We start from the raw sequence: 18538 nt of genomic DNA, 5'->3' as shown, positions 1-18538 counted from the left end.
AATTTCCCCTCCAAGTAGTCTGGTCCAGCTCAAACAATACAGTCAGCCTTAGAGCACAAGCTCTCCTTGCTGTAGCTAACACACTGTTTTGACAGCTAGCTGAAAATATTGGTTCTGTTTATTTTTCTGTGTGGTTGTATATTGGGTTCATCGTCCTCCTCCTCAATAACCAGCCATTGTTTCTCTTCACAGAGGAGCACATGTATACAAAGATCAACAGGTTCCTTCTGTCACACCAGTATTTGGACCTGAGGAAAGTACCAGGGTTTTTCCAGCTTTTCTACAGTTTTGACTTTGAGGTAACTTAAGAATCCCTTCAAAGATATCCACTTATTCTTCCAAAAAGAATATAAAAACGACATAAAAATGCTATCAAATCTTATTCTTCCAGAGATAATTAGAGAGATCATTGCTCTGTATTATATTTGAATGGGAAGTATTATTTCTGGCTTTCTTCTTTCCTTTTTTTTTATTTAAATAAGAGCAGATAATGAAATCATGAGTTGTGCTGCGTACTGTACAGCACAACAAGCAGAATGTTCTGCCCCAGCTAATTCAATTCACGTTTCAGTTTAATTTAAACTGGAGGGTGATTGAGATCTTTTAGAAATAGGAACTTTACAAGTCCCATTGTCAGTGCGTATTTGGGCCGTAGAGTAGCTGTTCTTGATGGATGTAGTTATTGATTAAATGTAATGGGGATGAAAGTAGAAAAGTCCAGAAGAAGCTGCTGAGCACTGTGCTGGCATTCCCAGGCTACTGGTTTGTTGTGCTTAATGAGCAGTTATCATTCTGAAATGTCTGATGGTGCTGTTTTTTGTGACTTGTAGCACAAAATAGAACGTGACTGGGTTCTCAGACTTCTTGGGGAAGGGCTGCGTGATAAACACTGCTACCAGCTCTATGACTACCAGAGGATCTTCCATGTCATTCTTTCCTTTTTCAACAGTCCTTTGTGTGATGAAGGCTCACAGGTAAGAATTTAAAGATAAATAAAGATAAATAAATGAAGTGATGTGGTTTGAATATCTTAAATATGAAGCAGAATGGATCAGTTGACTCTTCCCTTTCCCTCTTGAAAATTTTTTCATTGTTGATTTTGTACATGTTGAAGAGGGAAATTCTTATGTCTAAACCAGTCACATATATGAGCCCTGAAATTAGGAGAGGACCCTGCCCAAGGAAGCTGGGGGTGCCCATTCCTGCAGGTGTTCAAGGCCAGGTTGGATGGGGCCCTTCACTCACTCTCATCAGCTGACGGTCTGGCTGCACAGTCTTATTTCTTCTGCTTTGTGGAAAACATTGCAGACTTTAGTTTTGTTGATACCCTAATTAGCATGTTATCTGTGCAGTGCATTAAGAAGAAAGTTCAGAGGCCATCAGCTCTTAAGATTATAATCATCCATCCCGAGAAATCCACTGTTTAAAGTATCTCACTTAACTATGACAATTTTGGACAGAGAGAAAGCTGTCTTGCTTCCTTGAAGATGAGTGTCTGTGTGTATGAAACATTGGAAAGAGAATGTCTTTTGTTCTCTGAACGTGCGGTGTTTGGGGATATATTTTAAGTTGATTGGATTCCGGATACCAGTCAGGTTGCTAATTACATCCTTCCCAAAGATGAGTAGTAACTAGATGTTGACTATATTCTAATTTTGTAAAGAACAAATTATATTTTCTGTTTCAGAACCACATTCTAGAAGTGCTACAAAATGCTGCCTGTGTCACTAGAGCTGCTTATGAGCTGATACAAGACCACAGCCTCCTAACCTGGATACTGCATGTCTTAGAGAAAAGGTAACTAGGGAAATATTGGTGAAATGAGAACAATTCTACTGTCCCACGTGCAGGAAATAATTATGTAACTGAATATGAAAACAAAGGGTGGCAGATACTGAAATGACTCTGTTAGTGGTCTTGATATTTGGCACCTAAGGCCATACTGGCAGAACCTGCTGAACTATGAAGTGTTCCCTTGTGTATCTAAAAACAAAATCAAGGCACTTTCAAATTGCAGTAGGAGGAGAGTTTCATGTTTCTGAAAACCTTAGAAAAGAAAAAAGTTATTTTTGTGTACCCAAATCTGTCTAATACCCACACCTCACAACCTGGCGTAGGACCTCTGAGTACTTGTGTGACACTGATTTTGAGCTCACTTTAACACTCCAGTTGCTTCTCTGTGATGTGTGCACACATGTGCATGTATATGTGCACAATCTCTCTTGCATAGATTCTCCTGGCAGGTTCAAGCAAGTTGTCAGGATCATCTGTGCTGTGATCAGCCTGAACAGGTCCCAGTGAATACCCCATGATGGTAACAGCAGAGTGCATACTGTTCTCAGGAGCTGGTACTAGGGACAGCCACCTCTCTTTGATATCATATAGTATATTTGGAAGACTGTGTATTTGGCTTCTGGCACTCAGTGGTTACTTGGTGTTTGTCCTTTTGATGAGTATTCTTCTTGCATCCTCTGTGCAAAAATGATTGCTTTTTTTCTTTCTTTTTACTTTTCCTCCTTAATAAATGTGACTTCTGATACTGTGCTGTAAGCATTGCTGTTGTTGCTTAAAGCCTTAGGAATATAAGGACCCAAGATGTCTTGAACAGCAATTGCTTTAAGGAAATGGTGGCAGTGGCTGCAACTGAATGTATTGCCTTGCCTATGTAATGAAAGGTGCAAGTCAGCAATCGCTAGCCTTGTGCAAGGGCTGTAATGCACTGCTGTTCCCTAGCTGCAGTGTGGCAGGAGGAGGTGCTGGGTTTTTCCCTTGTCTGAGGGCAGGCAGCAGCCTGGGTCTCCGCTGCTGGGGCTTCATGGGCCTCGAGTCCTGACAGGTCCTGGCTGTGAAGTAGCTGCTCTCAGCGTGCACCAGAATGCAGCCCTCTCTGAAATGCAGACTGGTTTCTGCTTAAAGTCTGTCTTCCCTATGGGTATTTATTCCTTTGCTTGTTGGTTTTTCAGGTTTCTGGAAAACAAGCTGCTAAATAAAATCATTTCCTTAGTCCATACTCTGTGGCTGACAAATATAGGAAGCAAGAGAGAAAGCAAGAAAAAGCCACAGGAGAACAGGAAGCTTCTTCCTATTCAGCTTGTAAACGAATTTCTGTATGTTTTGATCACTTTAGTTAAACTCATTCGGTAAGTTGTTTTTGTTGTCGTTTTTCTTTTTAAAGAAGTTTGCATACTGTGCTCTGTCCAGTTTGAAATTTATGAAGGCTGAGAGAATGTCTCAGTCTCTGATGAGTGTAATGCTCTTCTCCCCTTCAGTCTGAATGTCAGCTCATGAACCTCAGTGAGATTTTCAGGAAGATGTAGCTGCTGGAATATACTGGGAACAAAATGACAACTGTTGCATGGTTACCATCAAGTTCTACATCCTTAGTAATTAGCTATTTTTAAGCTGCTGTGTTTTAAGCTGTTTTTTACTTCTGGATTAGTGCCTGCAGTTGGTGGTGCTGTTTGTTGCAGGGATCTTTCATGCTCTCCAATGTGTTGGGCTCTTTTCGTGCCTGAACCATGCCTGCAAATTATATGAAGTCATGCAGGGTTCTACACAGCAGTATTAATTAGGTTTTAGTCCCTTCTCTGCACACTCAATGAGCCCACGTGCAGCAGCTGCAGCAGGGAAAGCAGTAAGCAAACAGGTAGATAAACAGTTCTGTTTGAATTCCTAATAGCACCTGCAGCTCTTCATGCAGAGAAGTATTGCCACAATTTCGAGAAGCTCTACTTATTTTCTCAAAATTCTGATGATACATGCAAAATGAAGTGCCAGACCTCTGGCCTCTTCCTTGTGTGCCATATGCCTTTGGCTGTTGCAGCTGGGAGGGCAAAGGCTGTGTTCCATGAGCTGTATGCCAGACCCCAGTAGCATGAAGTGGGAATGAAATTAATACTGGTACCTCGAGAAATAGAAGTGGAGAATTGTAAGAGGAGAGTAGAAGGAGGAAAACCTGTGTTTATTATTGCGTTTTACTCATTAGCATCCAGAAAAATACATGGTGCTTCTGTTACTATTTTTATAGGGCTAATTTAGATCAAGCCAAGCTGGCACAGTTTTTCACTACATTCAGTTCTGTGCTGGGATATCGTGCTCTTGTTGTGGAAGCCTTTAAAGAAATGAGTCGATTCACTGTGAATGGCAGTGTTCTCTCAAACAAAGACATCCTGCTGTTGTTGCATAAGTGGAGCATCATTGAAAAAGACCTGCAGCTCCAAGAGGATGTGCAGAATCTTGCTCAGAAATACCAGATCAAAGAACTGCTTAGTAAGTACTAACAACATTGAAGGAGATTAATACTGTTAAGGTTGCTGTATGTTAACCATGCAAGTTAGGCAAGCTTCCTAGAAAGAAGTATTAGTAACTACAGTCAATCAGATGCAGCTTGGGGGAGGAGGAATGGAAATGGGGGAAGCCGATTTTCAGACCTATATTGTAGTGATTTCTAATTTTAACACAATTCTGGAAGCTTTAGAGCAGTCAATTCTCAAAAAGTGAAAGAGCTTTAAAATAAAACTTGGTTGGAGATTTAGTGCACTTGGTATGTGAAAAATTCCCATCCCACACTTATCAGCCACACTCAGTCAGGATGCAGCTATGTTGGAGCAGGGCATGCTTTGCTCTTTTAGCCTGCATTGTTAAAAAGTTTATCTATGCTGGTGTCTCCTTCCTTGAGCTGGTGTGTGCTGTGACTCCACTAGCCGTAGAGTTGTGGTGTGTGAATTTCTCATGATCTGGTGTAAATAGTCATAAAATCATAGAATGGTTTGGGCTAGGAGCTCAAAGCCCACCCACCCCAACACCTGCTGTGGGCAGGGCTGCCCCCCACCAGCTCAGGCTGCCCAGGGCCCCATCCAACCTGGCCTCAAGCACCTCCAGGGATGGGGCACCATAGCTTCCCTGGGCAAATAATGTAGCCTTACTGGCAAAACTGCATCTCATAGACCTCTGAAATGCTGCTGTGATTTCACGTAGCATTGGGCCAGGGCGTCACTGGCCTTATTGTTCACTTCAAATTTAGGTGATCCAGTTCAGAAGAGTTTTTCAGTGTGGGAGTCACTGCAGCCTATTTGCTCTGAATTGTGTAAGCTGTTAAATGAGGCTACTGCTTACCCTTTTAGCAACTGAAAGTCTGATCCAGACTGATCAGTCTTTCTTGAATAATTTGGTACAAAAAAGTCCTTTGGAGGACCTGGTGTTTACTGTGATGTTGTTTTTCTTCTTACAGAAAATATTAAAGAAAAGAGCAAATCCCAAGCCTCATCGCGTCGCAGTCAAAAAAGGAGAAAGACAGAAGAAGACTGCATGGCTGCAGATCTGAACGTCTCTGAGCTGGAGAAATGCAGAGAGGATCTGAGCACCATATTTGTCCACTGGGAGCCCGTTTTCCCAGCGCTGCCTACCAAACATTCAGAAGAACCCCTCAAATCTGCTGACCTTGCAGATGAAACAGTCAGTCTGACCTGTGCATCCGCATACATAGTAACAAAATGGCTGGTGAAGTCTATGGTTGAGCACAGCCTCAATATGCAGAACGTTTCGTTGACTCTGCAGTGGCTGCAGAATTGCATCTTGCCGCACCCAGTGGCAGTGCAGGAGGTGCTCAGGGATGAGACCCTGAGGAACAACATCTACAGGTTTTACAGTCGGATCTGTGAGGCCAGCAGTGGGGCAGTGGGACACTTAAAAGAGCTCTGTTTGTTCAGTTCAATCATGCTTCACCTGATGGATGCTCAGGGCCTGACTAACAACAGCTGTCATGAACTTGTAAAAACGTTGTGCCAGTCAGCAATGACGGAAGAGAATGTGAACAAGAAGGGTAACTTGACTCTTCTTTCTCAATCATGTTATAAGGCAGAGTTGTGATAGACAATAGGTTGTTCCATAGGTATTTTTTATTCCTCATAACTGGAGTTCTGTGTCTGTTGGTGCTCATCACTTGAACAATGTGAGAGCTGTGTCTCAGGTGGTATGGGTGTATGGGTTGGCAGAACGGAATATGGCTGTGTTGTAGGGGTTTCTGGTTGTACAACAGTCATACTCCCTGAAAGAAACTTTCCCTTTTGGGATTTTAATGGAGCTGAGTGAGGTATGTAAAATGTAACTCCAATAGTCTGCAACAAATAAATCCACATGGGTTCTGATCCAAATACTGTTCAGTGTGCCTATTGGATTGCAGAAGGCACAGGTCAGATTCCAGACGTTTTAATTTAAAGATGTTGGCAGGGTGTGCTAACAGGAAACTGTTACCTTTCCTTACTATGGAGAAGGTAGTTGGCATTGTATGAGTGAACGCATGTATGAGTCACACGTATTCCACCTAGAAAATAGTTAGGGAGCTTTTAAAATATAGTTGTCTAGATAAAGTGGGTTATTTTGTTACTGCTATGTGGTACTAAAAAACATATCTGTTCTGATTGTTTTCTGTTTATTCTTCCACAGCTGTTTCTGTGTTCCTGACTTCTGTTTACATCGGAGACGTATGGCTTGGAGCACAGGAGCCAGATATGTTAATAACCCATGTCAAATTGATCTGCAGTAGTACAGATGATAAATTAAATGATGATGACATGGAAACTGATAAACAGGGAGAAGAAGCTATTATACCTCTTTGCAGAGCCCTGTTCTCAGCTGCACTGGGACACTGATTCAGCGAACTGACACTTATATCTTTAATGTTATATGCTCTGCCATCACTGCTGTTAGCCATGAAACCCTCCTGAACTGTTCTTCATACGAAACTAACTTGTCATAAGGATCAATATTTTCTTACTTTGTGAGAATTGGAGGAGGAGGGATTCATCGATGCCTTTTTTTTCTCCAGTTATGGGACATAACGCTATTTATATCATTTTTTTTTATTACAACTATTTTTAATGTTATGAAGAACCAAAGACAACTGATCAGTCCATCATCTCTGGTCTGTATTTCAGTCCCCGTGCAATTAAAACCCATCCTCTCTCCGATGTAGGATGTTGAAAAATGACTGCAGTACTTCACCAGTTTGGTATAAATGCAGAGAACAAGCGCTCAGAGCTTCAGCCACTATGATTTACTATTTCTTGAAAAACCATTTCTTTCAGGATACTTGATACTAAAACAGATGGCACTGAGCTCCTGGGATCATAATGGTCTAGGATTCTTGTCATTTTTAGATTGCTTTTGAAAGCATTTCTAGTTGAGGCGGTCTGGTTTTATTCTCTTTTCTGTTGGTGTTTTATGGTTGTTTTTTTTTTTTTAATAATTTTTTTTAATTAAAAAATGCACTGCCCATCACCACTGCCAGAAAACATTCAGCTAAGACTCTCCGTTCTGAGAAGATGAGAGAGAGCTAAGACCCAAATGACCTTCTGGTGATTGATAAAACATGTGTTTTATTGGAAATTCTCTGTGAAGTGTGATAAATGTTTCTTGAACATGGCCCCGAGGGCAGTTTAACATATCATTCCAGACATGCAAACAGGCAGAGCCTGAACTTGAACCTTTGAAATGTAAAACAGGATTTATTAAATTCACTCATGAATATGTGCTGTGCCCAGGTACTCCGTGCACAGTCTGTACTGGGGGAAAAATTCAAAGTGCACACTCCTTGTGATCTTTATATAATGTGCCTTTTTTAAGAATAAAGGACTATGAGATGCAAATGAGAATTGCTTCTATATGCTGTTATCCTTGTCCTAAAGAAGCTGTACTATCTCTATCAAGACCTGGTTTAAAAATAAAAAATATTCTCTTGAAAAAGCTGTACAAGCCCAATAGAGGCTGAAGTGTGGCATGATATTAATATAGAATCACTGGTGTGCAACATTAAAAAAATGTTCTTTGCAAAGAAAAAAGTATTTCACTTAATTTAGAAACACAAAACAGACAAAATGAAACCAGAGGAAGTGCACAAGGCAGGATCTGAAAATGAGGGTTGGAGATGGAAAGAAGCCATCTTGTCTGACTGGAAAAGGAGGTACTTGTGGCACATAGAAGGTTTTCAGCTGTCCTCAGGGGCTGATCACATCAAGAAGTGGTTTATAATGTGATTTGTTTGAGAGAATTAAAGAAATGAGATTAAAACCATTCAACCTGTAGAAGGATGTAATGTAAAAATTTTTCTCATGGAACTAGAGAAATTCAACCACTGCCCACATCTATCTTAAGTGGCAGTAAATTAATTTTCCCTAAGCCAAGTCTGTTTTGCCCAGATGGTGACTGCTAAGCATCTCCCTGTCTTAATTTTGACCCGTGGGGCAGTGAGAAAGCAGCTGGGTGGGCAGTTGCCTGTAGCCTAAGGCCAATCCTCTGCAATAGCTGACATGCTGCAGGACAGTGGTGGTGTACCATAGACCCTTCCAGGCCCTTTCTAAGGGAGCAAAACCCAAAGCCTAAATGCCTCAACCCCTTTGTTACACTGTCTCTCAACAAGTTTTTGGCTGTGTGCTTCAGCACTTCCTAATACCTTACATGCTGTGTTTGCTTAAGAGAATGGTGCAACTGTGGTACTTGCAGGAGAACTCATTTATTGAAGCTCATCCACGTGGAATGAGTAATTGATTAATTAAGACCTGTTTCTGGAAGTAAGTGCATCAGATGCAAGCAGGTGTGCTCAATTATTTCTGCTTCAACAGTTATTGGCACACCTGGATATTTCCCTCTGTGAATGGAAGTAGTGATTTCTCTATGCAGTTTTGTCACTGCTAAAATAAGAAAAATGGCTGTCATGGTTCTAGCTGGCTTTAGCTGATGAGCTGCAAGGTACTACAGAAAAGGAAAGTAACACGAGGAGACTGCAGCTGCTACTATGCTGATATGCTTTCTTTGCAGTAACACGTATAATGCAGGCTGACTACCTGATGTGAATGCACCTAAGGGTGCATCCTGAAGTAACAGTTTTCTGATGGCCTTAAGCATTCAGAATGGCTCAGTTGTGATTAATGTCTTCCTGTTTTGTTGTTTTCTCCAATACTGTTAATATCAAAATATTCAAGATTGGAGGAGAGGATTGCTCATACATGTTTTCACGTATAAATGTTGTTTCGGAAACAAAAGTAATGCGAACAACCTAACAAGTTAAAGCTACTGACCTGTCATGTAAAAAATAGAGAGGTCATGACTTCTCTGAGGATATTTAAGATCTGCCAGGACACTTTCCTGTGCAATCTACTGTAGGGAACTTGCTTTAGCGAGGCACTGGACTTGATGGTCTCCAGAGGCCCCTTCCAACCCCTACCATTCTGTGATTCTCAGTAAACAGATGCAGCTCTGCATGTGGGAACTTCTAAAAATGGCTCTGTCTCTCACTGCTTCTGTGAGCTTCAATATAGTCTAATAATGGAGCAATTAAGAGATTATTATGAAGTTTTTCTGGAAATAGTGGTCAAATATCTTTTTAAAAAAGCCCCACGCAGTTGGCTAGCTGTTGAGTGATTTGTGTGTGTGAATTGCTGCCAATGTATTCAGAATGAATGTCAATAAATTAGATGGTGAGTCATTATCTTCAGAAGTTAATCTTGAATGGAATAAATTATGGAAAGGATTCAGAAGTGGAAAACTTGTCCCCTAGATGAGACCATATTTTAAAACAAGGAGTTTCTACAAATGACATGAGTCATTTGTTTTGCTGTTGTCCTTGTGATGAGAACCACGAGTGCATGAAACTTAAGGGTGTGTTGCAAGGACACATCTTTTGGGCCCTTCTCCCAAAATGCACAGGAAGTCATCAAGGTCAACAGCCCCCAAAGAATATATTGCTTCCTGAAGTACGGGGTGTACAGTAGGCACCAGCAGGTTTGAGTGCAGGTGGGCTTCTTGAGTCGTGAAGTGGATCTCAGCCCCACAATGGGCTGCTGGTATACAACACGTCTGCCATGTTGGAAGGAAAAGACTTCAAGCAGTGTGAGTGAGGTGGAGTGATGTCACGTTTGAGGAATAATGTTTTTATGGGAGTCGATTATGTCTTTGAACCAACTGCATGAGCTATTTTGGGTTGCGCTTTGTTGGCTGATGGGTTCAACGTTTCAACAGGGCATGCATGCTGTAGGCTACACAGGTGAAATTCTCACCCCTTTTAAGGCAGCAGGAGCTTTGTTGTCAATGAAAGCCAGTCTGGCCTTTGCCACAAACGTTCATTTATGTCTTCTGAGGGAACTACTTCAGCTCTAGCAAATGGTGAATTTATCTGAGAGGTGGGGAAGGCTGCTGTGATCATCTGGGTTGGCTGAAGGAAGACTTCAGCTCTCTGATAACATCTCTGTCCACGTTCTTTCTTTGGTTCCTGCGGCGTTTCCTCATTTTCTCTGTGTATCCATGACTCAGCAGACTTGAAGCTCCATAGGACTCCAAGCCCAATACCAGCGGTAGTCAATTTGCTCAAAAAGCAAACTTCAGAAGAGTTTATCTCAGAGATTTATGAAAAAGGAGTTTTAAAAAACAATACAACTACAAATACATACTTTGTGGTTTGGTCTGTCTCTTGGGTTTAAGGCTTTGTTAACACAACCCAACATATCCACATCCCCCATATGCAGCATAGAGCTGCTCTGCTACTGGTTCACTGTAGGAGTCTCTGCTGCCTGCTTGGTGAGGTGGAACTGCTATTTTTTTCCTCAAGTTTCAAATGAATTCTGTGTTGTCCTCAGACAAGCAATTAGTTACACAGTCCTTTTTCTACTCCAACTATCACTGCCTTACTGACTCTGCAATCCTGGTCACACAGTTTACTGTAGCTCTAAGGGTTTTTCACCCTCTCTTGGACGTCTGTCTGGTTCTGCCTGGCTTTCATGGCACTCCAGGGCCAAGGAAAGGTGGAGAGAGCTGAAGGGTTGGGAATGCGAGTGGCCCTTCCTGCTCTGCTCAAGCAGAACTAAACTTGTCCTCTCCACCTCATGGAAAAGCTTTTGTGGCCCTCTGAGAGGACTCCAGATTCTGATGGAATATTTTTCAGCCCCAGCTAAAAACAAACAATTTGTGCAGAAATAATTGTTGCTTTTGTAGTTTTGCCAGCATTTTTCTTTGGTATAAAACACGATAAGCACACTTCTTCTAAAGCCTGAGTAACTCACAGATACCTTTTCAAATCTGTCCAGTCTTTGTGTTTCTTCTCCACTTACCATTTCAAAATGAAAGCTAAAGGTGATTGGCTATTTGTGGCAAAACTATTTCTGGGCAGTGGGTAAAGTTAATGAGTTTATTCAGTAAGGCACACTCAATTGAAATATTTAGTGCTGCCAGTAGCTTTTTTAAAGGCTGTTCTAGCTAAGCAGTGATTTTTAAGTAAACCAAATACTTACTTTTCTTTTGCAAAAAAATAGTATTCTATCCCTGAGGGAATTGCTGAGCTTTAAATCAGTGAAGCAAGTTGTAGCCCTCCCAAAAGCAAGGTTTTATTGCTGATGTTATGCTTGCCATTGTTGCTTACTTTTGAGAAGATGACCAAATGGAGATGTCACTAAGATGCTGCTGATGAGATTGTGATCTGAGGACAAAGCTAGAAATAGATATGTCACTGAGGCTCTCACAATATTTTCTAAACAGTATGTCTAAACAGTATTGTTTATGCTGCCCAATATATGTGATACTGCTTTCTTTCACAGCAAGAAAACTCAAGGAAAATTGCTTCTGCAGAAATATCCTTAAGAATAAGAGGACTCAGTGTGCTTCAGAGAACACAAACAGTAACTGGTATATTCTTTCTGCTGGAGGAATAGATCTGCTCTCAGCCAAGTGCCTGTTAATGAGAATTATTCAACAGGCAGCAAACATTTTGGATAACATAACTGAGGGAAGAGTTTAAATCTTTACTGAGAGAGAGAGATTTTGCAGGCAGTTCTTCATTTTAGGCATCCAGAATTTGTCAGGTTTGGTCTTCGTTGTTCTTTTCCTGAACTAATTCAGCTGCAGTCTAGTGTACTAATTGTTTCCACTGCCAGGTGGACTGTCCTGCTGACACTGTTTCACCAGTGTTAACTCAGGCTGACATACTTCCATGAATGCTACTGTCATCTGGAAGGCAGCTGGGTGTTCCAGGAGCAACCAAATCTGGGAATGGACTGCTGAGACTGTCACAGTGAGGCTGCTCGCTGTTGGAACTGCTTTCTTCTACCCGGTTCCTTACGACCACCTGTCTGTAATGTGTGGAAAGGAAAAATGCATTGTTATCAGGGACTACTGTTTGGAAGACAGATAGCAGCAGTTTCATAAACAAGCACGTTTAGAAAGTTTTAAAAAATGCAGAAGGTGGTTCTTCCAACACAAATACATTGAGTCCAGCATGAGAGATGCTTCTGGATTTCAGTTTTCTTCATCCACTGTGAGAATTATGTCCTTAGCTGGTGACTACCAACAGCAAAATGGTGAGCTGTGGGCCACACCTGGTGAACACTCTTACTCAAAATAAGACCTTCTGTCCAACCCAATCATGGTTGTCCTTCAGTCCAATCCAAGGCATGATTCTCCACCTGCATTTTTATAAAGAAAACTAGAAACACTGCTATGACTCGTTCTGCAGCAAGGGCAAAGGGATCTGCCATCAGCATTCCTGGGAAAGAAAGGGGACAGGGCTGATGTGTGAATGAGAGCAAGTGTACAAGAGAGACAGTCACTGATGATGGGGACAAGAGCAAGAGGGATGCATGGTATCTGGGAGAGATCCCCTGGCACTGGCATTGGGAATGACAGTCTGAGGAAAGGGTGGGGATCTGAGCATGAAACAGCATGTTGGACAAGGGCAGCAGGAAATGTTCAGTGTACATAACAAAGACCTATGATTCTGCTGGAAAAAAATAGTTGAGAGGTGGATGGGGTGATGATAGGAGGACAGCTTAGTTCACCCTGCCTCTTCTTCTCTATTCCCTCCTCCCAGCAGCTTCCCAAAACTCACCCTTAAAAAAGAAATGACAGATAAGCCCAGGCCTAAAAGCAGCAAATTCCACTGAGTATGGCATAACACAAGATGATAGTCCCAACTATCACTCTATCCTTAGGGCTTTAAGGGTGGGAAAGGAAAATTATATTGGCAAGAAAAATGTGCCCCAAAAGTGTGAAAGAAAAAGGAAACTTTTTGAAAAGTCTTATTAATGCACTGGTGTCACAGATTCACAGGCAAAAAAAAAAGGAGGGGTCTTTGACTAAAAGCCACATTTGTATCAGCGGTCAGACGAACGTAACAAAACTTACAATGCAAGATAAAATTAATGGGATGAAAAGGGAAACAATTATTTGGAATAATTTGGAGGAAGGGAAATACCAACTTGTTAACATCAAATTTATAATTAATTAATGAAAAACATCTGTGCCTGACAAAACTAACACAGCAGTAATTCTGCTTAATGGTAATGGAAAAATAAATAAAACAAAATCCCCAAGTCTCAGCAACAGGCCCACTACAGGATGGAGGCAAGCAGACTTGGGGTTTTCCTTGCTATTATGCAGGCATATTCAAGAGATTTTTCTTCTCCATTTGACAGAAACAAGACAAAAATATTCTTACCAAAACAGGATGCTCCAGTCCATTAAGTAGCTCAGTATCATCAGCTAGCTATCCAAATTTTTACACCAGTTGGAGAACTTGCATCCCAGAGACCTGCAGTCTGTCTGAGGAGAACTCTGGATGGCTTTTGTTAATCTTTAACCATCCTTGGAACAGTGGGGAAACATGACGAGACTGGAAAGGCTCTAATGTCCCAGTACTCCAAGTGAGTGAACTGGTAAAGCCAGGTCACTAGAAGCCAGTGTGACTGACCTCAGCCCCAGGCAAAGTCATGGAATTAAAACAAAGATAAGATAAAACTGAGCAAGTATTTCAAGGGACACCAACAAAAAATAATTCCAGACAGTATGGTTTTGTAGAAAGATGGGCACAGTGAAACATCTGATTTCATTTCTTCAGGAGAATACAATTCAGAGGAGCCTGCCTCCCTGCTTTCAGTAGGCAGTGCTCTCAGATCTCCTCCCACCCATCAGTTGTGGTTTATGTCCCTTGGGAGCAAAGGACTGGACTGGACATTTGGCACTCTCGGAAGAGACAGTGTGGGCTTGGATGATACAGTAGGTCTACTCGAATGCATTGGTCAAAAGTTATTTCACTCTTCTGACTTGACACTTTTAAATGTCTGCCCAATCAGGTAGGAAGAGTTATTGTCATTAAAAACAGTTTAATATTTTGAAAATAAAAATCCCCATGATTTTAGTTTCTAAGAGAAAGGGCAAGTACTAGAAGGGCCTCCAGAAAGCACTGGCGAGCATCTTAATGCCAATGCAGCCTACTTCCCAGCAACTCAGAAGTGCATTCTACTGCACAGCCCACCCAATAAAGTCTGAGCAGCAGCCACTAGAGGGGGACACATTCTAACCTCACATTCAGCAAACGGTATTTCAGTTTCCCCTACAGTTTTTCAGTGCATGACATTTCTGGAAGGGCACTGATTACTGGTAGGCGATTTCTCTTCTTGTCTGTGTGGTCACATGTGCATGCAGGGAGTGGATGGTGCTAAACAAAAAAACCTGACTTGGTTTTCACTCAGAGATAAGTTTTCTCTGAGCATTATGAGTACCACTGCACCAAGTGTCACCACAGACCCAGTCATGGGACTCCAATGACATGAAGCCTGCCAAAAGGTATGGATTAGGTTCCCAGCCGTCAACCTTTAGATGACAGGAGTGAGAACAGCTTTCTGTGAAGACCATGTGATTTGAGCTCTGATGATGGAAGACTTGTTACAAGTTCTGACAGTTCATAGCTAACCATTTTAACAACCAGTGAGGAGCTGCCAACATAGGTTCTGTCAGTGTAGGAGGTTCTCTTAATGATGAAAGCCTGAAAGACTTGAAACCAGAGGCCTGAGAAAAACAGGGAACAGGAACAGCTACCTGAAAGCATTGCCTGCTTAGTCAGGAAAGTACCTCTCACAATGATCTTCTTACTACAGTAAGTAGTATAGTGCAGTAAGCTCCTCTTCCCAAAGACAAGGCATGGCAAAGTAGACTACGACACTTCTTATGGTCATTGGGAAGAATATGAACTAGTGCTTAGACTATCAAATCTGCTACCTTTGTGTACAGGAATAGGCACTTTTTGTTATTGTAGGATATATATATGGTTGATTTGTTGTTCACTAGTGAATATTACAATCTGGAATATTTAAAAAAAAAAAAGACCTTAGTTGTCTACCCTCATGTGAGATCTAGGATATTGCTATCGATCCTGGACTTGTCAAATATCCAAATTAGTTCCCAAGTTCCAGGAATGAAGCAGCTGTTGCAATTATCTGGATGGAGCAGAAAACTGAAAGAGCACATGGACGTTGTACAGACTGTCCACCAAATCAGCAGTTATCTGCCTGTCCGTACAGGAAACCCTCACCTGCAAACTGAGGTGAAAGCTGGCTGCAGAACAAGGGTTTCAAAGCCAAGTCACACATGGCTGTCTGGCAAGAGGGATTCTGAAACTTTGTTACCATGTGTCCCAAAAATATTGGGCAAAAGTTGGGTGTAGTTGGGAAAAATGTCTGAACACTGAACAGTGTTTCTTATTGCAAAAAAAATTGTCAGACATCAAAAAAGGCTCATGCTGCCAAGGAGTCCAGAGTCACTTGTTTGAGACTGTGTGGACCTTCCTTTTTCTTTTTTTTTGCTTTTTTTCCCCCTCCCGACATTATACTGTCAGATAAGCAAAGTCTGAAGATTTTAGATGTTCACAGCAGTCTATCAAGCTGTCAGGAATGCACGACCTCCAGTGAAATGCATGGGAAAATGGGATCTCTCCCTGAGAGGCTTGGGAAGGCTGATTCCCTGCCTCCATTCCAGTGCATGAAGTGCCAGCCTCCGATGGGAACTGTCTCCAGCCACCAAGCCTTGTTTTCTCTATCATTTTGGATGGTAAGAAAGATTGTTGATGCAGATGTTAATACTGGCTCTTGATTACAACACTGTGGTAAATGCCTTGGCATGCTAATGGGTTTGAATTAATTGGTGCCATGCCTCAAACCATTTTTTCTTTCCTTCTGTAGGGCCAGCATAATGGTTACAAAAGAGACTGGGACATGGATTCCTTGCTGAAGCTCTCTTGCATGCATTAACCCTCCCCCCCTCCTGAATTCTCTCATCTGATTTGGCACCAAATACTTAGTATTGCAGAGTGAGTGTGATGCAATTAGATCACAGCTTTGAGTCCAGGGCCTCTGAGCATCTGAAGATCATGCAGTGGAATAAGTAAATCTAGTTATTTCATAAGTGTCTTTTGGAAGACACTTTGACTTCTCTTCTGTATGGATATGCAGCTGAAAATCAGCAGACTATACCATGGCAGATGTCATAGCCTTGCCAACATAACAGACATCAGTGTACACAGTGGTGAAATAGATGCAATCACTGTTGTACAAGAGATATCATCCGTATTATACAAGGCCAAAATGTAATCTTCAGGGACCCCACAGAGATCCAGCTGACCATAAAGGCAGCTGAATTACAGCAGCAGAGGTATGCCTGACAGTCAGGTGAAGACGAGTGAAAGCAAGGAGATATGCTCTTACGAACAGTCAGACTTGAAAGCACAGTGTTTCACCAAGCAATTGAGCAAGCGGAAACAGAACATACTGTCCTATATGCCCCTGGGTTTGACAGAGAGAGAGATGAGCACAGAAACAGTGAAGGTAAAAGTTCTCCAGCCTTGACCAGTGACGCACATGTACATTTGTTAGGTGAATGCATCACAGTGATCATGGAAAAAGAGAAAGGAGAATTCATATAGATACGAGTTGATCTTCATGCAAAGGAAAATGGAGAGATTATATGAAAAGGAGAAGAGAGGAGAAGATGGTGTAAGCTAATAAGAAGAACAGCAATTCACTGTGTTCTATTGCTGGAGTTAAACGTAATTGGAGCAGGCAGTTAGAAAACAAGTGGAACTCAATCCAAAAGAGCAAGTTTGTGAGGGTGGGGGGGGGGGGGGGAGGAGAAAGGGGCTGACTACTCTGTTCAGTTCTAAAAATATTTTCTCAGTATGTTTCAAGCCTAGAAAAATGATGAGACACAGGATGGTTTAAAACTTAAGAACATCTCATCCAATACTGCTTTCCATTAATGACTCTTGGGTTTCCCACAAAACACTGCCAAATTGCCTTGCTCACAGCAGGTCTTCTAACAGCAAAATTGAACATATTGAGGATGAATATGGATATTTTTAAGGCAAGTGTTTCATTAAATAACATAATATAAAGTGATTAAAAAACAAACAACTAACACTTGTTTTAATTTTCCAAATACACTGAGCTATTCATGTATATAGACTTCTGCCAGTTTTTTTTTTCCAGGAACAGTAAATTAATGTTACCCTATAATGTTCTGTTCATTTCCATATATTTCTTGTATTATTAGCTTGCCTCGTGCTTTGTGGTTTCTTTGGGCAAGTTGCCTTTTTTATTGTCATTGTTACTTTTTGTGGGCATGCCAGGGGCCTCAGGGTGCAAATAAATTAGGCTATTAGAGCTCCTTTTTTATGCCACGATATTCCCTCTGCTTGTTTGTGACCTAATCTTGAACCTCTCCCTAATGTGCTGAGCTGAATTTTCTCTGTCCTGATCAGATTAGGTGGAACAGTGGGCAAACGCATCCTTGTTTACATAAAACATGTTTGCCAGGAAAAAAAAAAAAAAGCAACAAGAACCTAGTAGCAAACAAAGCAAGCCAAGTGTAGAAAGCTGCAAACAGAAACCTGTCCTTAGACAAAGTTCAAAATGACAAGTAGTGTTAGAACTGTGCTCCCATTCAACCAACATGTGAGTGCTGCACATCAGCAGGCACTGCATCTTCTTCAGGCACATCCACTACAGGTACCTGTACAGCACCTGCTCTGCTCTTCACTGGGCAGGGTCAATAATTGTTAGAGGACTGCAAATGTATCTGTTACAATTAGGTATTTATTCAGCCTCTCTTTTCAGGAACAAGAGTTTCAGGTAGAAATATTCTAAAACAGATTAGTTAACCCACCTGTCTGCCACTGAAAGATACTGTCCTGTTTTGTCAAGCCCAGCTGTAAAAACAACCTGGTTAGTGTCATGCTGCTCTAGAATCTCTTTCTGTAGATTTGGATGTCCTTCTGTAGTACCATATGTGCAGAACACTTTTTGAACCTGAAAATGCTGTTATGCTTTAGTGACCTACTCTCTCTAGCTGAGACCCAACTGTCTTCCTAATGGTGAATAGTTCTCTACTGAAATTTATATTTAGAAAGACGTGAGTAACAGAATCACATCTGAAAGCATTAATTACTAGGAAAACGACATGAGGTTAATTCCAGGAGACTCTGGCCCAGCAGAAAACCCAGTTTTACTATGTTGTATTGTTCCTAAGCTGAGTGGTGTGGTGAATGCTACAGGGTTGTGGTTGGCAGGTGTTTGAAGTCACTTAGTGGGCATGGTGGTCATGGGTTGATGGCTGGACTAAATGATCTTAATGGTCTTTATCAACCTTAACAATTCTTTGATTTTACAACTACACCTCCAACTGATTAATACTGCCTCTGACTAAGCATATTATCGTTTTACCAAGAGCT

At 41.5% G+C, this 18538-nt stretch overlaps 1 protein-coding gene and 1 long non-coding RNA gene across 3 annotated transcripts in view; one reads left to right on the top strand and one right to left on the bottom strand.

The window, feature by feature from the left end:
• URB1 (URB1 ribosome biogenesis homolog) overlaps positions 1–7116 on the top strand; it is a 44230-nt gene extending 37114 nt beyond the window's left edge. For both annotated transcript variants that reach the window (XM_048934095.1, XM_048934096.1), the window contains 7 exons: positions 193–299; positions 831–974; positions 1688–1797; positions 2964–3140; positions 4028–4269; positions 5231–5821; positions 6445–7116. In XM_048934095.1, the coding sequence (XP_048790052.1) occupies positions 193–299; positions 831–974; positions 1688–1797; positions 2964–3140; positions 4028–4269; positions 5231–5821; positions 6445–6650 (1577 nt within the window). In that variant the 3' untranslated portion in view covers positions 6651–7116. The remainder of the gene's footprint in view (positions 1–192; positions 300–830; positions 975–1687; positions 1798–2963; positions 3141–4027; positions 4270–5230; positions 5822–6444) is intronic.
• Positions 7117–7225: 109 nt separating this feature from the next.
• LOC125688299 (uncharacterized) lies at positions 7226–13644 on the bottom strand. The gene is made up of 2 exons (XR_007374669.1): positions 13478–13644; positions 7226–12113 (listed from the first exon to the last, which is right to left on the bottom strand). It is a non-coding gene; the product is annotated as an uncharacterized LOC125688299 (long non-coding RNA).
• Positions 13645–18538: the final 4894 nt, after the last annotated feature.

The sequence above is a fragment of the Lagopus muta genome, chromosome 1, assembly GCF_023343835.1.
Source record: "Lagopus muta isolate bLagMut1 chromosome 1, bLagMut1 primary, whole genome shotgun sequence".
NCBI classification, from domain to species: Eukaryota; Metazoa; Chordata; class Aves; order Galliformes; family Phasianidae; genus Lagopus; species Lagopus muta.
The sequence above is the reverse complement of the archived record's forward strand: the minus strand, read 5'-3'. Positions and strand labels throughout refer to the sequence as shown.